The 26336-nt window shown below is 33.7% G+C and overlaps 2 protein-coding genes and 1 long non-coding RNA gene across 5 annotated transcripts; 1 reads left to right on the top strand and 2 right to left on the bottom strand.

The window, feature by feature from the left end:
- The first annotated feature begins 2071 nt into the window (after nucleotides 1-2071).
- On the top strand, nucleotides 2072-5365 carry LOC102613813 (uncharacterized). The gene is made up of 2 exons (XM_006469548.4): nucleotides 2072-4276; nucleotides 4878-5365. Exon 1 carries the CDS (start codon nucleotides 2503-2505, stop codon nucleotides 4240-4242), a length of 1740 nt encoding a protein of 579 aa, XP_006469611.1. The 5' UTR covers nucleotides 2072-2502; the 3' UTR covers nucleotides 4243-4276; nucleotides 4878-5365.
- Nucleotides 5366-7666: 2301 nt separating this feature from the next.
- LOC102608571 (clathrin coat assembly protein AP180) lies at nucleotides 7667-9988 on the bottom strand. Its single transcript, XM_006469693.3, has one exon. The coding sequence runs from the start codon at nucleotides 9696-9698 to the stop codon at nucleotides 7926-7928; it is 1773 nt and encodes a 590-aa protein (XP_006469756.1). The 5' UTR covers nucleotides 9699-9988; the 3' UTR covers nucleotides 7667-7925.
- A 7507-nt stretch (nucleotides 9989-17495) lies between these two features.
- Nucleotides 17496-19998, bottom strand: LOC102614118 (uncharacterized). 3 transcript variants are annotated; one of them, XR_001507251.3, is made up of 4 exons: nucleotides 19610-19998; nucleotides 18226-19183; nucleotides 18045-18140; nucleotides 17496-17956 (listed from the first exon to the last, which is right to left on the bottom strand). It is a non-coding gene; the product is annotated as an uncharacterized LOC102614118 (long non-coding RNA). The 3 variants fall into 3 exon arrangements; XR_008052590.1 differs by having other exon boundaries at nucleotides 18045-19183; XR_008052591.1 differs by having other exon boundaries at nucleotides 18045-18731.
- Between the last annotated feature and the right edge of the window lie 6338 nt (nucleotides 19999-26336).

Here is a 26336-nt window from a genome sequence, read left to right as displayed (position 1 = left end):
TTAGGCGTTTGGGCCAGGACCGCTACATTGTAATTGGGTAAATACATTTCCGAAAAACCTTTTCCACTCTCCACCACCAGCCCTTAGTCCCCTAATAACAAGTTCCCCAACAATCACCTACCAAAACTCATCATTTATTTGAATTGATTTTAGCGAGATTGATATGATAATATCAAGATCAACATATCAAATGAAAAGAGGCAAAGTATAATTTCAATATACAATCAAGAAATTATAAATTAATTGGAGTGAATGATAAATAATGAAAATGGACCAGCAATAAAAGTGGTTGAAATTAGAATGAATGATAAAGAATGGTGGCTTGGGTGCTAACAATGGCGGTGCAAGGTAGCTAGGGATTTTGGAATTATTTTTATCTTTAATTAAATTTTTATATTATAATGACGATAATTTTAGAAATAAATAGGGTTAATTGAATTGTGGGGGCTTATAGGCGAAATGACTCCCTCTAAATTCTAAAAACACTTAAATAAGTTCTTTTCAATAATTTTTTTTGGACATACCCATATATATATATATGTATGTATGTATGGGAGTATAAATTATGTAATAAGAATAAAAATAATTTAAGATTTTAGGACTTCTATGTATTTTGTAAATAGAAACTTAAAGATACTCTTTTTGAGTAAAGTTTAATTATAAGATGATTGATTTTAATTTATAGGTTAGTAATTTCATAAATTAAATTAAAGTATTTTAGGAATAAAATTTAAAAAGTGTGTTGGAAGGATTATTGTGGGGGGCGTTAAAATCTCGAGTCTATTATTGAACCGGCTACCGACGCAAGTTTTCTAATCAAACATTACCATCACACCATCGTTTTCTAATCAAACATTATTATTATTATTATTATTAATTTTTTTTTTTCCATGTGTATCAATTCGGGAACTTGTTTAGGTTTGGAGAATTGGAGTAACTTCCAACAAATGTCCCTCAATAATTTATATTTTATTTTGTACATGTGCTGGATTCTATCCTAATAAATCCAATAGTTTCAGTTCCTATCCACTTGCTAAAGGAACTTTAATCGAAAATTTATATATACATGTCAACACAAAGCAAAAGAATTCGATCTGATAGAACGAGTATTCTCTTTGTGAATTGCTCTCCACAATTGTATCTAATAACGACTAATCACCTATTTGATATTTTATTTTTAAAAATTAAGATGAAAAAGTTCAAAAAATTTAAGGGTTTATTTATTTTTATGCCTGAAGCTTATTTCTGGACTTTTATGAAGATCTCTGAATAAAAAATTAATTTCCCCCCCCCCCTCACAAATACTATAATTAAATGTAATTACTTCCTATTATATAGCAACAAAAATCTAATCCCTTCAATTTTTGACCCAACTAAAACGATAATTTTTTTTTAATTAACTAAGATGTAATTTACACGTAATTTCTCCTAGTCTCAACTTTTACTTGGTCTAATGATAATTAAATAACTAACATACGGTCAATTTCAATTTTATGCAAATTCATTTATTATTAGATAACAAATTTTTCTGCACAAATATTGTGTTAAATTCTTGGTTGGACCAAGGCTATCTGTTATCAAAACAAAATTTTAATTATGTAGATTTATCCATATATCAAATGCAGAAATGCTTATCTTATAAATATTATTAATATATAAAACGATAGATATGTACTTCAAATACGTATAACACTTTCTGTGATGTAAGTGTAATAAACGATGTTTATTTTTATATTCATGAATTTTTATTATTTATATATATTTTGAGGAAATACTACACATAAACAAAGCTTGAGATAAAAGATACTCTAATTTGATATCTCTTTTGAGTCCACAAAATGATAACATTCAATAATCAAAGAACACAACAGATTCTGCATAGGATAATGCCATAATACATCGTTTTTACTTTGTAGGTAGTGTAATTTATTGATATTTGACTTCTTGTATATTATTATATATATGAATTGAAACCTCATATACGGAATGATTTTTTTAGTTATTAAAAAAAAGCTCATTTTCATTGACTAGAAATAAGCTACGTAAAGAAAGTGTACAACTAATTTATTCATGGGGGTGGATGGAAACGGAGACACGGATCGGAAGCTATGATAAACAATTCTTTAACCAGACATTCGGCCAAAAAATAATTTGATCAAATTGAAAATGACGTGGCATGAGGTCCGTGAAAAGTGGAAGAAGCTGACAAGCAGGAGGCTGGAGCTACGAGCCAAAACAAAACTGCTTTACCTTTCACGACTCTTCATTAGTCATTCGGCAGCAGCACTACTCCTCGGTCCTCTGCTCTGAAACCAAACTCTCTTTTTACTCTTTCCCTTGATGCCTTCGCTTTTCCTTCACCTGTAAGCACCCCCCCCCCCCCCCCCCGTCCTTCTTCACTCACATGCACTCTGACAGTCATTCCAAATCCAACCCTGCCTCTAATTCCTTTCCGTCGTGATCATTTACCCGGCCCGGTTCGACCCGACCCGAGCCCAACAAATGCATTCTCCTCCTCCTCCTCCTCCTTCTCCAACCCAAGCCGCCGAAAACGACGCCGTCGCCCCGCTACAACCACTGCTCGACCTAATAACCAACATCTTATCTCTCCTCCTATTGTCTTCACTTACCGTCCGGTCGTTCGTCGGACGGTGGCAAATCCTCCGGACGAAACTCGTCTCCCTCCAGTCCTCCCTCTCTTCAATCTCGGACTCCCCTCACTGGAGCGAGAATCCTCTCCTCCACACCCTCCTCCCTTCGCTCCTCTCAACTCTCCAGCGCCTCAAGGCGCTCTCCGACCAATGCACCCTCTCCTCCTTCACCGGCGGCAAGCTGCTGATGCAGAGCGACCTCGACATTGCCAACACTTCGCTCTCTAATCACCTCCACGATCTCGATTTGCTCCTCAGATCCGGCGTCCTCCACCAATCGAACGCCATCGTCTTGTCGCAGCCCGGCCCCGGCTCTCACAAACAAGATTTGGTCCTTTTCATTAGGGATATCTTCACGAGACTGCAAATTGGCGGAGTCGAGTTCAAGAAGAAAGCTTTGGAGTCGTTGCTACAGTTATTGAAAGACGACGACAAGTCGGCCGCCGTGGTTGCTAAGGAAGGAAACGTTGGTTACTTAATTAGCTTGCTCGATTTCCACCACCAGAGTTCAATTCGTGAGCAAGCCGTTTTGGCTTTATCTATCATCGTTTCGGCCAACGATGAGTCAAGAAAGATTGTTTTCGAAGAAGGCGGCTTGGGCCCTTTGTTAAGAATACTCGAAACCGGCTCTATGCCGTTGAAAGAAAAAGCGGCGATTGGTGTTGAGGCTATAACTACTGATCCGGAAAACGCGTGGGCGATTTCTGCATACGGCGGCGTTTCGGTTTTAATCGAAGCGTTCCGATCTGGTACGGCTTTAACTCAGTCGCATGCGGTGGGTGCGATTAGAAACATCGCGGCCGTGGAGGATATTAAAGCGGCGTTGGCCGAGGAAGGGGCTGTGCCGGTTCTGGTTCAGTCACTGACTTCAAGTTCGAATCTTGCGCAAGAGAACGCGGCTGATTGTATAGCGACACTCGCCGCTTCCGGTGAGTACTTCCGTCTTTTGATTATTCAAGAACGAGGGTTACAAAGATTAATGCATTTGATTCAAGATTCAACTTCAAGTATAGTTACGGTGGAAAACGCTTTGCTTGCAATTAGTTCACTTTCTTTATCAGATTCCGCGGCCAGAATATTGTCATCGACCACTTCGTTCATAATCCAGCTCGGAGAATTTATCAAAAGGGGGAATGTGCTTCTACAGCAAGTATCGTCCTCTCTGTTGGGTAACCTATCGATCAGTGATGGTAACAAGCGAGCTGTTGCAAGTTGTATGGGCTCTTTGATAAAGTTAATGGAATGTCCGAAGCCAGTGGGGCTACAAGAGGCGGCCACTGACGCGGTGCTTTCCTTATTGACTGTTCGATCGAATAGGAAGGAGCTGGTGAGGGACGAGAAGAGTGTGATGAGATTGATGCAAATGTTGGATCCTAAGAATGAGGCCTTGAACAAGAAGTTTCCGGTGATGGTGACGGCGGCCGTGTTGGGTGGAGGAAGTAACGGGTGTAGAAAGAGGCTGGTGGCTGCCGGAGCTTATCAGCATTTGCAGAAGCTGGCGGAAACGGAGGTGCCGGGAGCAAAGAAAGTGTTGCAGAGACTCGCCGGGAATCGGCTCAAGAACATTTTCAGCCGGACTTGGAGGGAATAATCGCAAAACAGTAACTAACACCCGCCAAACAGAGGTACGATTATTTTTTCAAGGGTAGAAATGGCATTTAATATTTTTTGGACCTTGGTTTCGAGGCGCGCCTCGCTTTAGTAGATATAATTTGCCTCTATTTTAGCGCCTTCTTACTCTCAAATGACTCTGCTGCCCCCAATATTTGCCCTTTTGCCACATTAGCCATTGACAAAAATTTGCCTCATTTAGAATTCATCTAGTAATCTTAGAAATATTATTTCTCCTTGAAGTAACGAATAATGATAATATTTGGACCATGAGCCGTGAACTTTTTGGAACATCAAGATCCGATTACAAGGACCCATTGGCCATGCTCTAAGCGTGGTTAATTGTAGTGGCTTACTGATCTGATGTGCTTGCATGTACCGAATAAATTGGCATCTGTTCTTCCACTTTAGTCTTAACACCGTCCATTGAATTTGACATTTATGATGTCAACTGTTGCCTCGTGAGCTTTTGTCTTTATAAAATGTAGACCAACAACTAGTCAACACGTGAGTCGTGGCACACATTATTTTCATTTTTATGTCATTTTTCTGATAATTAAATAATGTTATAATGCACAGATTTTTCTGATAATTAAATAATGGTATAATGCACAGGAGGACCCTGTTCCGTTCGGATTTTCTAACCGTCAAAAGTATGGGCAGAGCAACTACCTCGCTGGACAAAGCCACAAAACAAACACACTTCGAATACTTTTTAACTTTTATTTTCTCTGTTTATTTTCGTAAAGTTACATTATATAATTTTTTTTTAAAAAATTAATTATCTTAATATAATATTTTAACAAAGGCATGGATGCGGTTTTAAGGGAGTATCCTCGTTTTGCTTTTTGCTTTTATCTTTTTTAAATGGGAAAACTGATTTCACTCATGAAGCTGATGAGCTGTGTAAGAGAAAGAGGTGATGATGAATGGTTGTAATTTCTTTTTAATTTTTTTTTCTTCAAACGAACTTTGTTTGATAATGTAAATGCTTCTAGCGATGGATCTAGTTGTAGAAAGAGTGCAACTTTATTTGTATTTGTTTTTACTCCCAACAGTATGGATGATGTTGATGATGATATATTATTGATTGATTCTCATTTTGTCTGGTTTTTCTTGGTCTCTTGTATGATGATTTCAATAATGATGATCATGAATGTTGATTGAGATGGACCTTACTGATCCATAAATGGGGAGTACAATAATGTATGATGTACAACCCCACCCTATGAATGCCCAATTCTTTAGGAGCTAGTCGATTTCCTCTTTTCCAAGTGGGTAATTGAAATCAATGGCAATGATTCTAGTCTTTAGTTTTCCATGTAGCGGTGTGGCATCTCATCAGATTTTGGAGATGGTCAGTGGGTCCATTTATTGATGAACAAAATGAAAATTCTAGCTCAAGCCTGTATCTCTGTGCGTGATATATGGGCTGTAAGCAATATGTTGTGTAATTTGAGGGCATTGAATATTTGACCGGCGGATGCCTTGACTTGGACCGCAAGGACTAGTTTATTGATCCGACGGTGGTGATTTCATGGGCCGGCGGGCCCTTACAGCGGAATCCGAAAAAGCAGAAAAAGAAAAGAGAAAATAGGGAAGAGGAAGGCTCGGCGCAGATATAGGGAAGTGAAGAATGGGCAGGAGGGAACAAGAATTGCGGGTCCCAAGTAGAAGACGAAAGAGAGCTCACATGCCGAAGAATTCACAATCGATTATTATATAAAATACAGAATAGAATATGAATATGAGAATGTGTGGTTTGGTGTGGTCCATTTGGGTCACGAGCTCACATGCAATATTGCTGCCTTGATTCTTGTTGGGTGCCACAGTGCACCGTATGCAAATGAACAAAAGTTTTTTTGACTTTTTCTGGCTGTTCATATTTGCAGTGATAGCAATGGCTCGCCTTAAAAAAGCAACTGCATCACACAAGCTGTAAAGCTTCACGATTTCACGGTCTCTTATTCTTAATTTCCCGCCAAGATTTTAATAGTTAGCTAGCTAGCTAGCTGCCATACCAAATTGACCTTTGTATTCTAATAAAATGATATGATAATGAATCAATGATGCATTTTCCTTCCTTCGTGTAGCTACTACCAGTCCTTTTATAGTTTTATGGAATACATGGACATCTTAGACACAAAACTCCGCAAATGGTAATATGATATGAATGGGCTGGTGGAAGGCAGCAAATATAAAAGATAAAAGGAGACATGGATTTGAATGGGTCACTTCAAAGGCCAACGAGCTAAAGACAGCTATGAGTCTGAATCTTATTAATGGTAAATTGACGCATCTAAGTTGGACATCTCTATCCAATTGGACTAAATGATATCCATCCAAAAAATCTTTTGGATATGTACGAGAATATTATTTTAAATATTTAATTAGATATTGAATGGATACGGATATTAGATAGACACTTAATATTTAATTTATTTTTTATAATTTTAGATTAAAAAATAAACAATTACAAAAATATTTTAAATAAACACATTTATTCTTAAATATATCTTCCCAACAAAATTATAGAAGAATAATTTAATTTTAAAAAATATATTACCAAAAAAAATAACTCGTTTTTTCTCTTTAAAAAACTGAACGCCGGCGTCACTGTTCCAAATAATGACGAGTCTGGTATCGTTAGACTCGAAATTTCACGATCTACTTAGTCGTACTAATTTTTTTTTGGCAAAAAGAAACTGATGGCAGGGCAAATGTTGCCCAAAAAGTGGTGGCAACATGCTATCGCCGACTAATGGCGAATCAATGAGATTCACCACCGCCTCCGTCAAACTTGGCGGAGGCTGCTGAATATAAATAAGGTGGCGGCGCTTCTCACCGCATCACCGTTAGGCGATGACGTTTAGTTGTTGTCATCGTTTTGGGTGGTATTTTTGCCGCCACCATATTATTCTTTGCCAGTGAATTCAATACCATTGTGCAAATCATGAAATTCCGAGTTTGATGGTGTTGGATTTGTCTTCATTTGTTCACTTTTTCCATCGCCCGCGGCGGAGCAGTAACTTCGGCGATATTTGTTCTATTATTATAGTTATATTCAAAAATAATTTTCATTAGCTTTTAAAATTAATGATTTAGTAAATATAAATAAAAGTGAATAATAATTTCGTAATGTAATATATTATTAATTAGTTTAAAAATACAAATTTATTAATTTATTATATTATTTTTGAATTTAAAAACATAAAATTTAATGTTCGTGGACATCCATATTCATGAGGATAAAATTTATATCCGTATTCAATATTTAAAATTAAATATAAATGTGGATATATTTATCATGAATAATTATGAACTTGCACTTGGATGGATAATATCTATCCATATTGCCATCCCTGGGTGTGATTCCAAGTAAATTCGGACTTTTAAAGCATAGTTATTGTGAACGGGAATCACTCAGCAAGTGTATAAGTGTTGTATAAGTGTTTAAAGTTGTTGATGTAAAGCCTTGTTGGAAAATTACTTTGTTAAATAAGGGTCCGTTTAGGTCAGCTACGCTGTGGGCTTTATTTAAGGGGATATTCCCTTAAATTAAAGCATGGGGAGCAGCTGCACTGTAGCAGCGCAGCTGTCCCAAACGCTCTTTAAGTATGAATAATCATGCCATTTACAAAATTGTATACTGTGTTTCAAACATCAAGCCTTATGCTTAGCTATAATCTTGTTTTGGTTCTGCAACCACAACTGTTGTTCTTGCCACAGCAGATTTTGATCTACAGACTCAGCAGCCACATGCTTGTCCGCTGAAATATCAAGGCACGGCCCAAACGGATCATCTTTATTCTCAAACGTCGTTCCACCCTGGCTGGGATTCTGCGCGCTAAATGTTGGAGCCACTGAAAATGCATTGGTGGCTGGGACTATGGCAAGGGAAGAAGATAGACCAACTGCATCTTGTAAAAATGGATTGTATTTTCTTTCCAGCATAGAATCTTTTTCGACAAAATTGTGCTCAACTGGTGCAGCTGGTAAAACTTCGGCTGGCTTTGTAGCAGTTTCAGCAAGCACAAGCTCCCAATCATTTCTTGCTCCATTGCTTGATTCAAAGGCTAAATTTTGCTCTTTTTTTAGCCGTCCATGTTCTTGCTCTCCTTCGGTAACCAAGATATCTAAAGTCGTGTCTTTTACTGATTGTTCAATCGGAAAAGACTTGTTTGATACACTTTGTGCTGTGAAATTATTGTCATTTACTTCCGAAGGTTTGGACTGCTCTGAATTTGGAAAATTTTCAGCAGAGTGGCTAGGACTAAGGGATGTTCCTCCATCTGTCATGTTCACAAGTTGTTCTATCGAGGGACTAGGGCTCGTTCCTCCGCTCATAAGATCATCCAACGATGCACATTGCGAACCATGTTCAGATTCTCTCTCTATTTGCTCTGATGAATAATCCCAAGTTTCACCACGATCAGAGCTTGAACCAGGATCCTTTATCGGTGTCGCGGGGAGCATCAATGCCGATCTCCCATTAGCTGCTGGGAATGAAGCTTGATCTTTCAAGAACTCTTGTAACGTTTCTATAAGCTCTTCCGATACCTTCTGCACACTTGGGTATTCAGAAGTTCTTCCAACGCCAGTGCCTTTACACAAGTCATAAAATGAAGAGAGCTCTTCAAATTGCTTTGAGGCCTTCACGCAAGCCTGGAAAGCACTAACACAGTTATGATATTGTAGATGAAAGAAGCTATCCAACAAAAGCGCCAATGCATCCGAAATATCCCTGTAAAGATCAAAACTTTCTTGCACAATAGCGTACAGAGAGACTTGAACCAAACTGTTGTTCTTGGCTGCACCTGTTGGTTTTGAACCAATTGCTCTGTCTAGCAATCTTTGCCAATTTGATATTCTATCAAGCAGCATTATAGGTTTCATTTCACAAACGGGTGCATAACTTCGCTCTATTCTTCCATTTCTTCTCCCCCGATTTGAGAATCTTTTGTGAAGTTTCCCTGTAATGAAACAATCTAAACGTTCGTCAAGATACAAAGCAAAAGTCCTCACAAACGCGGTGTAATCCCATGGGCTCGAGTTCGAATCATCTCTAAAATTTGAAAGATTTAGAAACTTTTGACCCCTTTTCATAGCATGAGCAACTTCCCTAGGAAAATAAGGATCCCCATCTTGAAAAATTCTAAGAACAAGCATAAGGGACTTGAGTGCAACAATCCAATTCCTCGTCTTGCCAATTCTTTTGGAAATAACTTGTGCACAAGCCACCGCATACACTTTGCTAGATGCAATCAATTGAAGAATTTCATCCACGTACCGTTCATCAAGAGGTGCTTCGTCGTGTCTCGTGGCCTTAAGGATTAGAACCTCAACGTTTGATGCATTGGCGTTTGAAACTTTTGCAAGGCTAATGCTCGTTTGATCTTTCACTGCCCCAATTGCCTTCTTTAGCTTGCTTGGCATTTTTACTTTCACCTTTCTGTGGGTTTTATTTTTTATTTTTCTTCTTTTGATTGAAAATGGAGGGGATTTTTTTTTTTCCCAGGAAAAATTTTAGAGCTAGAGTAAGAATGTTTTGATTATCTTAAAGGTGAGCAAGCAAGAATGTTTAATTACAACAAAAAAGCTAAGTTGGTGGTTTTAGATGAGTGATTTGTAATTAAAGCCATGAGAATCTCTTACCCTTTGTTAGAAGAGACGAAGGAGTCGTTAATTTCGTTGACCGAGTCAATAAGTTCGTTGAGATGTGATTAATTCCCGCTTGATCTGGTTAACGTCCTCACCTGCTCTTTTGGCGCGTGGTTGTTTGAAACCGAACAACAGAGACTCGGAGAGTCAACTCATCATTTGTAACGATTCTTTGTATGTGAACGATACAATTGCAACCGTTGGATCTGGTGATTTTTTGTCTAAAAGTCAATTTCATTACTCTGTAATACATACAATTGACGATGAGGGATTCGCCCCGTTCGAGAAATGGACCAGCTTCCGACTCCAACAGCGTAAAAGGCCCAGCCCACAAAATGCCCATTAATTGTCAACCTCTGGCCTACCTACATCAGTTATGGGGTCCAATTGATACTTATCGCTTGGATTTAAGAACGATCCCATTTAAGAACGATCCCATGTAGGGGTGGGCATATTTTAACCGAACCGATTCAAAACGACCATTTGGATCGGTTTGGATCAGTTTCATTAGTAAAAAAATTAGTTTCCGTTTGTTGGATTGCAAACTGACATCACTCGGTTTGGATTTCGGTTTGGAATCCTTCCAAACCGATTCAAACCGATCCAATCCAAAAATATTATATAATTACATTATATTCTAAGTTAAGCAATCTAACTAATTATATTTATCATTTTATGCAGATTTTGACAAATCAAAAGTAATTGGGCCATAAATTTTGACGGACAAGATACACAATATTTTAATTGTCAAATGTTGTTCAAGTTTATTTTAATTTTGTGAGTTTGTTTTGAATGAACAGGTTAAGAACTTATTTATTATGACGTATTATGCTGTAAACTTGTATGGATGTATCTTTGAATTATTATGTAGATATCAAAGTAGATATAAATAATATAAAAGATGTATCAATTTGGATTACGGACACAAAAAAATAACAAATAATTTAGGTAAAATAATATAAAAATAAATAAAATTTTAGCTAATAAGTTCAAACCGGATCCAAACCGATCCAGTCGGTTTGGATCGGTTCGGTTTGAAAAAATTTTAGGTTGATATCGGTTTGAAAATATTTCAAACCGATTAGTTTGGATCGGTTTGAGAATATGTCCCAAACTGATCCAAACCGAATTTGCCCACCCCTAATTCCCATGCATGTATAAATAGACGCAAGCTAACTTTAATTTTTTTTTTGAGTCCAACTATTGGCACCCCTCCAAAATTCTCTTTAAACTCCTTTTCTAATTATACTCCACATAATGTCGAAAATACCCCTTTTTTCCCTAAATAATCATCTTTTTCATTTGTAATTTTTTTTTCTATTTATCTGTCATATAAATAATGAATATGTGTGTCTATGATAACATTATCAAGGACACAGATATGGTACCTATGAAATGAGAATAAATTATTATATAAATTGCTTGCGGGCATTAGCAATCGAAACGTTTCCCAAAAGTCTAAATGCAATTACAAGTAGATGTTTTTCTCCAGTCAATCTATGAATCCAGCTGTGGGAGTGGGGGTTGCATTGCCATGAAAAATTGTTCATCTATAATGAAAAAGAGAAGAGAGATAGAGCCAAAAAAAAAAAAAAATCATTCATGTGCTAGCAAAATAAATTAAAGAAATTTTTTAAAAAGAAGAAAATAAAATTAAAGAGATATAAGTGGGGTTAATTTTATTTGTATATATCTTTAAATGTAATTTTAATGAAATATGGGTTTTATAAGATTAATGAAGGAGTGCCAATAGTTCAACTCTTTTTTTTATCCTAAATCGACGTAACAAACTAGACTATTTTCAATTGGTCTTGATAAGAAGAACATTAAGAGAAAGGTGCCATTTTGATATGAGCTTCTTCTGTAACAAATGGAATTACCTTGTTTCTTGTACACACTTGGTGGGACCGTCCACCATATGTCACAAGTTATTTAAAAATACCTAGACCTATTTTAAGTATCATTTTATAACTTAAATTTTTTGTCAGGATACTGTTAGAATAATAAAATTTTTAGTAAAAAACTATCATTTATAATACAGGAGCATTCATATTGTATCACGAAAAATCAATAACAAAATATGCGAAACTGTATATGAATTCATAATAGTTAATTGCTTTTTGTAGTCGTGTGGTTGACCTTCTAAATCTATATGTTCTCCTACAAAATCTTTTAATTTTTTATGTGCTCTCTCTTTAATAATGAAATGTCAGAAAATTGTGACCATTCATATAGACAACTTTTCCTATTATCTTTTGCTATTCCTATTTCAGCTCATCATAGAAATAGAAATTACCTTTAGATCTCTACAGATTAAAGGCCCACACCCTATTAGAGATATTAAATCCCAAATTATCGAAAACCTTAATAGAGATCACTTTTAATTGGGTACATCCTTATATGATAGTTCACAACATATAATTATTCACATATAAGCCTAATGTTGGATTAAAAGTCTAATAATCTCCTACTTGAGCTATATGTATAACCTTAGAATTATGTTTTGTAAAAATAATCGTATAAGCTCAATCTTACTGTCATTATCGAAATGTATCTATAACCAATCGGGTGTATTAATCATACCAACATAAGATCAAAGCGACCTTCATTACAATTATCGTAACTCGACCTATCAATGGTCATTATGCCACTACAACTGAATGACATGGATCATGATGTGGCTGTGTAGCATGAAAATTTTATGCAATATGATCATAATATACATATTTCCAACTAGTCCACTTTAAATCTTAGTGAGATCAAACCATACTAAAATTAGAGTGTGAACAAACCTAAACTTTATCTATGCAGAAAATAATCTGAAATATCCATAAACTGAAGTAATTGAAAATGTCTATAACATAGAACATCTAAAATCACAAACTCCCACTAAAACTAAATATCCTTTAATGATGTGACACCCATACGAACCGTATGCTCATGAACCATCTTTGGTGGCAATCCCTTAGTAAGTGGATCGCGATCATGGAGTTGTGCAGATGTGCTCTATAAACAGCTGTCCACCCTGAACTCTTTTTTGAACAACTAGGAACTTATAATCTATATACTTTGACTTCGTCGAACTCTTGTTGTTATTCAAATACAACACTGCTGACTTATTGTCATAAAATAACTTGAGTGATCTATTAACACAATCTACTATACGTAACCTTATGACAAAATTTCGTAGCTATATTCTATGATTGAATGTCTCATAACACGCTACGAACTCTATTGCCATCGTAGAAGAGGCTATAAGTGATTGTTTAGCACTCTTCCAAGAGACAACACTCCCAACTAGCAGATATATGTAACTCGAAATGGATTTCATATTATCCTGATATCCAACAAAATCGAAGCACTAACCTAACAATCTTTAGCTGATACGACCTTCGATATGTGAGCATGAAGTATTTTGCTCTTTGTAAATACCGCATGACACATTTAGTTGCTTTCTAATAGTTTACTTATATATTAATTACATATTTTCCCAACATTCCAATAACACACGCAATACCCAGACGCGTACAATTTAAGTATACTCCTACTGCTGGCGCATAAGGAATCTTTGGCATTTTTTTTCCCTCAAAATCACTTTTAGGACACTGAGTGAGATTAAACTTTTCTCCTTCAGCAATAAGGGTATCACCTAGTTTGCAATCTTGAATGATATATCTCTTGAGAACTGTTTTGATATAGCTCTTTTATGATAATTTAAGAATACCGTAGGAGCAATCCAATATATCTGTATGCCTCATACAAAAGAGGTGTCACCAAAATCTTTCATCTCAAAGTTCTTAGATGGAATCTCTTGGTGTCGTGCAATAAGCCCATATCGTTGTTGGCAAGTAAAATGTCATCGACATATAAAACTAGAAAAATATACTTGCTTTCACAAAACTTATGGTATATGAAATCATCAACTAAATTCATCTCAAAACCAAATAAGATGATCACTTAATGAAACTTGAAATACCACTATCGAGATGCTTACTTGAGCCTATAGATGAATTTGTTAAGTTTACAAACCATATTTTTTTAGTTTTTTCCTGACAAAGTTTTCTAGCTGCACCATTTAGATTGTCTCATCAGTGTCACTATTAAAAAAACACTATGTTCACATCCATATGATATAACTCTAAATTGAAATGTGCTATTAATACCATTAGAATCCTAAAAGATTCTTTCAAAGATATTAAAGAGAAAGTCTCTTTATAGTCGATGCCTTCTTTTTGTATAAAATATTTTCCGACAAGATGAGTCTTATACCTCTCCACATTGCCTTTCGAATACCTTTTGTTCTGAAAAATCTAATTGCAACCAATAAGTTTCGCACCTTTTAGCAATGAGATAAGATCCTATATGTCATTGTTCTTCATGAACTTCATCTCCTCATTGACATCAATCTACTCATGAGAGTTAAAACTTTTCATGACTTGACAAAAATTGATCAGATCATCTTCCATCACTTTAATGTCTACCTCTTGTTCTTGTAGAAATACAATGTAGTTATTTGACATTGCACTTCTCATTTCTTTGATAGGGGGTTCTTCAATTGTGTCTTGATTTATTGTGTCTTGAACAATATCAGGAATGAGAACTTGATCAATGCCAATAACACATGTAAGAACATCAACATATTCCTCTTTAAAGACAAAGTCCCTAGCCGTGTCCCCCCCCCCCCCCCCGGAAACTCGATATCATTAAAGAACTAAGCATTTCCTAACTCAAAAATTGACTTGGTCATGAGATCATAAAATTTATACCTATAGATCTTTCAAAGTATCTAATAAAATAACAACTCACCGCCTTTAAGTCAAATTTCTTTTCATTAAGCTTATAAGGCCATACTCAATTGGACATCCCCAAACATGCAAGTGTTCTAAACTAGGTTTTTGGTCGTCCAAAGCTTATAAAAGATTTTGGTAGTCGCTTTAATTGAAACCCTATTCAGGATATATGTTGCAGTCTTAAGTGATTATTCACAATGTGATTTGGGTAAGATAGAATGACAAATCATACTTTTTATCATGTCCTTAAGCGTCATGTATCGTCTTTTAGCAATGCCATTCATAGGCATTGTGTACCATGTGACGATACCGCATTCCTCTAGGAACTTAACAAACAGTCTTGAACATTGTTCACCTGAACAATTAAATCTGCCATAGTATTCACCACCACAGTCAAATCTAATGCTTTTGATTCTTAGCTGAGTTGGTTCTCAACGTTTGCCTTAAAATTTTTGAATATATCCAAGGATTGTAACTTTTCATGAAGGATATATATATAGTCATATCTAGAAAAATCGTTTATAAACGTCATAAAATATTGTTGACCATTCCAAGCAGCTATAGGGAATGACCCATTAATGTCCGTGTGTATGAGTTCTAAGACATCCAAAGTCCCGTTTGCTTCAAATCTCTTTTTATTGGTTGTTCCCCCTTGATATAGTTAACATTAAATCAAAATCTGTAAAATTTAAAGGATCGAGAATTTAATTTGAGAAAATCTCTCTATGTTCAACCTGCTACCTGCAGATATGAGTCAAATTTAAGTGGTTTTGAGTTTACCCTTGATGGTGACAACATTGAGCTTATGATTAGACAATTGTTCAAGATTGTTGACAAATTCCGAAATGTTGTCAAAGTCTTCGCAATAAAGAATGATTTCAAACTAAAAACGGTGAAAAATGAGAAAAGTATGGTTACATTAAAGTGTTCAGCTTCAGGATGCATTTGGAGAATACATACGAGTCCAAATTGGAATAAGAAACATTTTCAAATTAAGAGTCATATGCCTGAACATACTTATGAATTAAACAATGAGAACTATGAAGCAAATTCAACATGGATTGCAGCCACATTCCTACATTTGTTCAGAAGCAACACACAACTCCCTATTGATATGCTGGGGTCAGAATTGTTCAAAAATTACAAGATAGAATACTGTAATAAGAGGCTGTACAAATCAAAGAACAAAGCCTTGGAGCTGCTTGGTCAAGACCACAAGGCTAGTTTCACAAAACTATTCAGGTACATGCATGCAATCTTAGCCTTAAATCCTGATTCGACAGTATCATTAGAAAAAGATTGGCTTGGTGGTGGGGTGAATCCTCACTTTGAATATATTTTTTTTTTTTGCATTCTTTGATGCATGTAGGAAGAGGTTTTTTTTTAAGGTTGTAGTAATTCATAGGTGTAGATTGTTGTCACTTAAATGTTCTATACAAGGGGGTCTGGCCATGTGTGTGGTTGAAACTGAAAACACTAAGTCTTGGGTTTATTTTATGGAGAAACTATATGATCATATAGGCTGTAATGATTATGCGGGTTTGTGCTTCATGAATGATAGACAAAAATGTATATTGAATGCACTTAATAAGGTTTTTCCTAGAGCTATGCGAAGGTACTATTGTAGGCATAAATATATGCAAATTTTAAGATGAAATTTCAGGAATCTTGCTTAGAAAATAATTTTGGGCAGCATGTAGAAGTGAAACCAAATAGAGTCCAACAATCACATGGCTGAAATTGATAGCATCAACCCTGCTGCTTATAGGTGGTTGTTACAAATTCCTGTGACATGTTGGGCCAAACATTACTTCCCTACTCAAATTAAGTGCTCACATGTCACAAACAGTATGGCCGAGTCCTTCAATAATTGGATAAGTAGCTTTAGAGGCATGCCAATAGTAAGAATGTTGAAGGAGATTAAGAGAAAGATTATGATTCTTATGTATAAGAGACATGAGCTAGGCAACACTTGGTATGATGAACCTCCCTTACTTGTTAGGAGGAGAGTAATGGATGCAGGGGTTGAATCTAGAGCATTATCTGTAATATGTGGACATAACATATCATTTGAAGTTATAGAAGATGTCTCTAAGATGTGTGTTGTAGATCTAGGCAGTAAGCATTATGATTGTGGGGAGTGGGCTGTTTAAGGCTTGCCTTGCAAGCATGCTATGTGCTGAATTGATGCAATGAGGTATAATGTGAATGAATATATCCATCCTCTATTGAAAAAAAAATGCATTCATGATGACCTATCAATACCAGTTACATCTAGTGTCAGATGAAAGCAAACATCCATTACTCTTGCATGATAACTTACTGCTACTAATTGTGACTAGAGCTGCTGGTAGACCCCAAACTAAAAGAAAAAGAGAGGATGGTGAAAGACAACACTACTACAAAAAAGGACATAAATGACGTTTAAATTAACTTTATGATGACAAAATAAAATTAGTCATCTTTGTAGTAGTCATCTAAAACGAGATACAAAAGATGACACGTAAAGAGAGTCATCTAAAAGTATTATAAATGACTCATTTCTAAAAAAAAAACAATCATTTAGTATTGTAAAATAACTATCTTTTCTTCAAGTATAAATGACTACCTTTAAGTAATGGACGTCAACAATAGTAGTCACCCTAATATGAATAAATTACTAAAGATATGAAATGGTTGTCATTATTATTATTATTATTATTATTATTATTATTATTATTTATGTTTACCTATAGTGTAATAAATTTATTTTTTTTGAAAGCGTGTAGTGTAAAAATAAAAATTCACCAAGCAATTGCATTAATCATATATAAATCTAGTACGTTACAAACAATACTAAAACAATATTACAATTTCCAAATTAAAGGAACTAGATATCCATAACTCTTTTTCCTAAAAGAAAAATATTACATTCTTCAGAGGAACAACACAATGCGGCCATCCTATTGACTACTTCAATAATCATGCCAAAGCCAGAGAGAGTTGGAGAGTGGGCCCTTTTGACGAACCTTCCTTGATTACATTATCGAAATAATTGAAATAATTTCACAAATCATTTTAATGTTCTATTCGAAACAAAGACAATAACAAAGATATGAATAAAAAAAAATAATACTATTCATTTACTAAGCTCTCAAAGTCGTGCTACAAAATTTAGCGAAAATTATTCTGCCATATGTACTTTGTCCACTCCATTCTTACTTCATCAATATCCTTTTGGGTATAGATGTCTCATCCAACAAACTATATATCGTACACAAAATAGTCAATATTAATACATGCATCAACGTTATGAAATCTATAAACTTTAAAAGGATAAGTAAATGACTACCTTGTTTTTTATTGAATCATCTTGGTTTTCAATAATTTCCTTCATAAACCTAATCGCATAATATCCACATTCAACATCTGTAGTTTGTTAAGGACACTGCACAAGAATTTTGAATTAATTAATGTCATGTGCATATGTAAAGAAATTTAAACTGAAAATATATATGTATAGTTTCATGTACCTTAACCCTCTTCCCAACAAAGGATTTTTGATTCGTATTTGTCATTTTTGCCACAAAAATCTTGAAAGCACTTAAGATATAATTAGATATACACATTTAGTCATGTTTTTCTACATGCATTATAATTGACAATAATTTATAGTGATACAAAATTCTTCAAATCAATGTGCGGTTCATGACAAAGTGAATCAATATACTATGAATATGTGTGTATCCACAACAATCAACATCCAATGTTTTCTATATATAATGATAAATATTAGTCTTGCATTTTCTATAAAAGAAAAAGAAAATAAACTCCAAATGCTATATACGACCAATAAAATAACAAACCCGGTATTGTCAGGAAATATTATAATTTGTTCTGGATCAAGTATTTCCATTCTTGATACATTACACGAGCTCTAGTCTCATCACTATCTCTAGTTTCATGACAAAAGGTTGAAGGATTACCAAATTTATAAATATGGTCCAAGTAAGGATCCTGCAAGACCTAGCAAAGATGCCTTGGGAAAACAAGTTATAATTACTACACTGCATACATAAAAATTATAACTAATTATGCTTGCTAAGAAAATAAGTAATTTAAGTACTTCATGTAACAAGTTATTGTTGTGACCCCAATTTTTTCCATGCTATAGAATTGTACGATGTCGTCAATTGATAAATATAATTAAGCTTGTTCATTATCAAAGATCCCAGGATAAATTTCAATCAATAATGCTTTAGTCAACACTCGCGAGCATACTTGCAAACAACATCTATTCTTGTTGGAACTTTGTATTCCTACACATTCTTAATGGATTACTTTATATAACTAGAATAATAAAAAATATTATTATTATTAATTTATGACATATCAAAGACAAACAATAATTATAGATATGTACCTCACATCATTCAAGATGAAAAATTATTTAGGCCAAGCAACATGGGATCCAATTTGATTACCTATGTCCTAATTTGAGAAAAAGTGAAATTATTATCCTAACTGAATAATATTAACAAAATATCAATTTATTAAGCACATAGCACAATAGATCGAATAATCTTGATGGACATGAAATGTCAGAGACCAAGCACAAAAGCACAACAAATGGATTGCTCCGGTGGTGAGCATTTGTATTAATTTAGTGTTGAGCATATGCTAAAATAGTTTGGTATTTGTACCTTCTTTAAAATATGTAATTATAGACATCACAAACTCCTTCATAAAATCTAATCCCTAAAGATAACTTTACTGTTCATCCATACTGTTAATATCTGCTACTCAAACATGAATAAATTAGACAAAGAAAAAAAAAACAGCACATGTAGACCATCCACGATCAAACAATCTATCATTTTCTTTCACAAGTATGATTAAACAAAAAAGAGAAAGTACCTTTGTGTGGAGACCAAAACTTTTAAAATCCAAGATTAAAGGTGGTCGAATACTTCAATATTTTGTTTGATAGTGTTGTGGTCCAAGCTTTATAATCTTCTCCTCAAAATTTTTGGTATAGAGCTTTAAGATTTCTTCTTTGTCTTCGCTTCAACCATGTGTGAATAGTCAGGGTTTGCTATTTTGGGCTGTATAAATAATGGGTGAAATTAAGGGTTTACAACTTGGAAGTAGAAGATAAGAAGATGTTGTGGGGGAAAGGGAATTTTAGAGATGAAGATTGTGAAATTTCAGAGAAATGGAGGCAAGGAGAGTGAGAGAGAGAGAGAGAGAGAGAGAGAGAGAGAGAGAGTTGGTGTTTCATTGGAGACAAAGGAAATAAAAGCGAAAGTTGAGTTTTTATACATGAAAAATAAATGAAATTTTTTAAAAATAAGATTCACTTTTTATTTAATTAGAGATGATTTATTATTTAGTTGTGAGTCATTTGGATATCATAAGTAAAAATAATTTTATAATAGATAACTTTCAAAATAAATAAAAGTCATCTCAACTAATATATGATAGCTAATAGTACACTAGTCACGTATTACATGTCATCTTTTTCATGTTTTGTAGTAGTGACCATTTAAGAGGAGCTCAAGTGTAAGATGTTCCAGCTGTGATGTGTAGGGCATTAATGTAAGGAGTTGCATATCTATTATCAAAGGTGGAAAACATAAAAAAATTATGAAGAAGAAATTCTATTAGGTCTTAATTAGTTGCTTATGTTATAATTTTTACATTGTTTTCTTCAATCTTATGGTGTTTTGATGAAGAACTAATATATAATCTAATTGTTTATATGTAGGATCAAGGAGAGACATCTATCTCTAAAAATTGAGATGTTGCAGCAGCTAATGTTGTCATGAACACTCAAAATAATGTTCATGAAAATGGTAAGCATTTCGTGTCTCGTTTACTTTTTAAATTAATTTATATACACAAGTTTAAATACACCAACAATTTGTTTTACTCTCATGCTGTAATTTCAAATAATATATTACATCTGATTTTTTTTATTATTAAGGACAACTTACTTAAGAATGAGCACTGCCAAATTAAAGTATCCAGAAGCATTAGAAACACCATTTTTATAGTTATGAAGTGAATATATTAGGTGCCAAGCTAATCCCTTCTAATAAATTATTTTGAGGGATTAGCTGATACACCAACTTCAACTATAAGCTTTGATATGAAGAAATTGCCATATTATCATTTTGTCACTAAGCCATAGATATAGGTTTGAGTTTTTGTACATTTTGTAGTTGTGTGGTATATTCATGAACACACTATTGATGAGGCCATGTATGCTTTGTTTGTTTTAGTCCTGTCATGTTAATACTATAATTGCTGACTTGCCACTACAAGTTTAAATATTGGTTGCTCGTATTTGTATTGACTTATATGAATTCAGCCATTAATGACATGTGACACTTTTATTGTTGCTGGAATGCATACGGATTTATAATTTATATAGCCACATATAATGTTTATCTAGTATCATTACTTAGTTCTTTATTAATTTTAGTTTATTGAACATTTCATTACTTAGTTCCTAATAACGAATTGACAGTTTTTGTGTGTATTTGCTATGCTTGAGACTGTCACATCAAACAACAAAATTTGCTCTGTTTATGCTTGGTATGACAAAGTGAGATCTGTTGTATGTGTTTGTTGTGCTTGATATTGTCAGTTTTGAAATTCTAGGTAAGTAACCCAAGAGAGGGATGAATTGTGTTTTTAAAACTTAAGCAAATAAAACCACATAATAATTTAAACTAATGCCTTAATGAAATAAAAAACAATAAATTTTACAGTGCACAATATTAAACAGTCGGTTAGCTGCTTGAAAGAGTCGGCTAGCCGTTAACTCTCTGGAATGAAAGTTCTAAAATATGAACACAGTTGGTTAGCCGCTTTAAAGATCCGACTAGCCGCTAACTCTCTAGAATGAAAGTTCCAAATTCTGAACACAATCGATTAGCCGCTTAATAAATCGGCTAGCCGCTAACTTTTGGAATTGAGTAACTGTTTTATGAAATAGTATTTAGCCCCAAAAAACTTTTTGAAATTATACTATGGCTCAATTCATTTAAAAATGTTTTCAAATACGTCTATTTCCAGAATTTTAAAAATAACACTTACAAATTTCAAAAACTTAAATCTTTTCAATACGGTCTATACAACTTTAAAATATCAATTTTGATAAAATCATCTGCCTTATAAATATAAAACCTTAGTTTATGAAAAACGTAATTTGTTCTAGAGATAGTTTAGGCATATTAATTCTTAAGCATTATTAAATTAAGCACAAACATAGCTAGGTTTAGGTATATCATCATCTTCACCAAATCCTGACTTTTGCAGCTTCTTCATAATAGTCTTCATTTCTTTCACATTTGATTCAATAGCATTCAGGGTATCACAATCCACTATTGCACCTAAATTCCCCTCAAACACGACTCCCTTGTTGAAATCATCCCTTTCTGAAACCCACCATTTGAAGTATTCGCATGTTGTTTGTTCGAGCATCTATAATAAAGCTTGTGATGATTCTCATCCGATTCGGATATCATCACTTCAGCTCTCATACGACATCTACAGATTCGGTTTGAAAACTTAATCAACCTCCCATTAACAAAGTTCCTCCAAGCTGGCTCATAAACTGGTTGCATATTTGATTGGTTGGATGTGTTTGAGCTTTGAGAATCCATATGGTTGAGATAGTGTTTGATCTTGATTATGTTGAATGCTTTTGTTGATGAGTTGAATGAATGCTTCTGTTGATGATGATGATAATGAGTGCTTCTGTTGAAGAGTTGAATGGATGATGATTTAAAACCTTAAGAAGAAGATGAAGATGAAATTCTGCTATAGTGATTTGCTGACTTGCCAAAGCCTTTTATAGTTGTTGCTACTACTCAAAATATTACCGTTTAGTTACAACGATAATAATGACAGTTTTAATTTATTTTATCCATATTTTTTTAATAATAAACAATATCAATGAAATCACATAAATGGGTAAATTGGTCATTTTTTAGGTTTTATGATTCTAGTACTAATTTTATTACCTATCGATTCTTAAAGCCTTATTTCGTGATTTATTATTTTGGCAAGAAGGGTATTTTTGTAATTTCAACAGTCTACTAACAGTCAAACTAACTAAATACTAACAACATAGGAGGTGCTTGTACTTACGTGAATACATTCTTTCTAAGTATTAATACGCCAAACCTCATAGGAGGTCCCTAAAAATTACCCAAGTGACATTGATATTAAATCCAAAATTGACAATTGTCCCTATATAGAGGATGAATAAACCCAAAATAGAAAGGGAAACCATCAATATCACTGTAAATTTAAATACCATCATATAAGTTCCGCCACCTAAATTTAAATACCCACCTTTTACAAGCTAATCCTACATTTTGCACACAACTTTTTCACTTTATGTAAACTCCAATTATTAATAACATAAGTTCAAGTCTTTTCTTTTATTAAAAAAAAATCAAAACAAAAATCACGGAATTGTTGATATTGTCACTGATTCAAGCTTGAATAACATTAGGCAAAAAGGTCCCCCTTATGAATAGAAACAATCTTATTCACAAAAATTAGCACCAACAACAAAAGAAACTCATAACCTGTTACTGTAGCAAAAGCTAGCCATAGCCATGTTCAATTTTTTTTCAATTCTTCTACTAGTATTATTAATCACATCATAAATAAGCAAACCTTTACACAGTTCATTGTGATCATGGAATCTTTTCCTCCTCCCTCTTGATGACATATCTTGGAAAGACATGATTTTACAGCCATTCTTCCTATCAACATCATATTTAGTTCTAGGGGTGCTAATATGGGTTAGAGTTTATTTATTCGATTCGATTCAATGCGAATTAAATGGGTTTGGATTTGAAAAAATTGATTCGTTTAATAAATGGGTGAATTTGATTCGATTCGCTAATAAACTAATCGAATTCGGGTTTGAAAATATTGATTCGTTTATTCATTTAGAATTCGTTTAATAAACAGGTCATAAACGAATCGAATACAAGTCGATTCGTTAAAAATTTGTTTAATTAAATTACTTTTTTGTCCTTAAGTTTATTTAATTTTTTTTTAAAAAATTGAAGGTTATTTGTATTATTAAGGATTTGTAATTTAGTATTTGGATGACTGTATATTTAATTCTAGAATATGGTTTGGGTTATTTGCATTTTGTTGTATGATATTAAATTTGCGGCTTTTTTATATTTTATTTTGCTTAATTTTGTTTATTAATTATATTTTTCTAAATGAATTGTAAATGAATCATGATTTGATTCGATTTGTTATGGATTCATAATAGGATAAATGAATAATAAACGAATCCAGATTCAATTCGATTCGTTTATTAATTCTAGTAAACGAATTAAATTAATCGAACCGAATTTTTGTCTAATAAACGAATCGAATCCGAATCAGTAGAATTTTGACCCAATTCGTTTACGATTCGATTCGTTTATTCGTTTTGCCACTCCTATTCAGTTCGATGACTACATGATTTCAACTCGGGCGAGGCAGCCGGTGTTCCACGGTTAGGGATTTGGGGTTGTTTCCGATTGCAGCTGTTGGTGAGTGGTGGGAGCTAGTTTTTAGTTTTAGGGTGAGTTTTTAGCTTTAGGGTTAGGTTTTTTTTCAATTTCACTTATATATTTTTCAGTGAAAATTTAATTAAATAAATAATTTGAATAAACAATTTTGTAGATTCAGGTATCCAACTTTTCGGATGGCAGTGCATTTGAATCCATATTTAAATCCATGTATATATTAAAAATCAGACTCTGGATTCGCATTTTTTAATATATGTATCCAATTTTTTTCAGATCTAAATCTTTTAAATCTTTATGGATGCGGGCAGATCTAAATTTTTTGACCATCCCTAATTGGATCGTTCTGGTGAAAAAAGCTTTTGACTGGTTAGCAAAGTGGGATCTACCTCAATGTATCGCGATAATTCTTCACTTCAAAAACTCCAAAAATCTACTGAGCAAGATTTCAAACGTAGTACAGACATCACACAAGTGGACAACAGTGCCATTCATAAAAGTCGGAAAGTAGTGTGGAGTCAATAATTGAGCATGTGAATGCACTCACTCTGTAAATTAATGGCTAAACGATGGAGGCAAAGAAAAGGAGAATCTCTGCTGCTACACAACTTTGATTCTTCTATCCAAATTTTGAAAGCCAGTGACCCCGACACATCAGGTGATGTACCATTTGCATACCCTCAATCATGACCCGCTTCGTGCTTTTCTTTTCTTTTTTCATTCCCCCTCAAAAGTAGTCATCCAATCCTCTGGCGAAATTGCCGAATCCTACAAATATTCATGATGTTATTTAAACGAAAGTTTATTTAGTCTTTATATTTTAAAATTAATATTTATTTAATTTTTATATTTTTTAAAATACCTTAAAATATTTATGTCGTTAAAGTATTGATCCTCTTACCGTTACTTTTTATTTTTCTTGACTTACTTTTATAATATTACCATTTTATAATAATTTTTTTGGATATTAATAAAAAAAAATTAAATTACTAATTTAATCTAAAAAATAAAAATAAAAACTTTATATTAATGTTTTTGCAAGCACCATTTACACACTTGTTAGTTTGCATATAATTTTTAACAATTAAAAATTAATATAATTTTTTTAAGGTTAAATTAGTAATTTAATTATTTTCTTTTTATTATTATCCAAATAAAAAAATTATTATAAAAGAATAATATTATAAAAGTAAGTCAATAAAAATAAAAATAATAATAAGAGTATCAATACTTTAACGGCAGAAATATTTTAAGACATTTTAAAAAATACAGAGACTGAATAAATATTAATATTAAAATATAAAAATTAAATAAACTTTTACCCTTTAATATTTGTAGGTGCAGAAGAAATCAAAATGAACATGTGAAAGTTGGCACACCAAATTTTATCTTTTGATATCATGTCGGTGAAATAACTTCACCCGAAATATAAACTTCTACGTAAAATAGACGGGAGTTGATCAAGTATGCGAGCAGCACGAGTGTTAAATATTTTTCCATTTAGTGAAGCTATGAAATAAATAACAAAGTGCAGCAGTTGGTGCACATGGCCACGTGGGAGCAACTCTCACAATAAAACTAGAAAATATCTACAGCAGTTTATAAATTATATTCACCAAGACAATTGTTTTTTTTTTAATACTGTTTATATAGGACTGTAGGTATTACAATTAATATTTACACACAGATTCTACAATTGGGATCTTCATCGTGGCATGTACTCCTCTGAAGTGCTGCCCAAATTCTTCAAACCCTCTCAAATATTCGAGGACTATCCACTCTACTTACATTTCGTGAGAAATAGACTGGCTCCACTTAATTATGTGATAATTGAGAAATGATTGTAAATAAGTCCCATAAATATTTTTATGGAGGCTCGAACCCTTGCACTCATTATTCTAAGTGAAAGGGCTTTTTTTTTTTTTTTTAATTTCCCAATTTTCACTGCTATGATGATTCATCCACGACTGTTCTACATGTAGCAATCATGATGTTGTGGCACATTTCTAACTAAAGATTCTTAAGCACAACCAAACCAAGCCTTAAATTTGATGACTTGCTGCATATTCTAATTTTACGGCTCATACAAA

The sequence above is a fragment of the Citrus sinensis genome, chromosome 2 (genome assembly GCF_022201045.2).
Source record: "Citrus sinensis cultivar Valencia sweet orange chromosome 2, DVS_A1.0, whole genome shotgun sequence".
Lineage (NCBI taxonomy): Eukaryota > Viridiplantae > Streptophyta > Magnoliopsida > Sapindales > Rutaceae > Citrus > Citrus sinensis.
The sequence above is the reverse complement of the archived record's forward strand: the minus strand, read 5'-3'. Positions and strand labels throughout refer to the sequence as shown.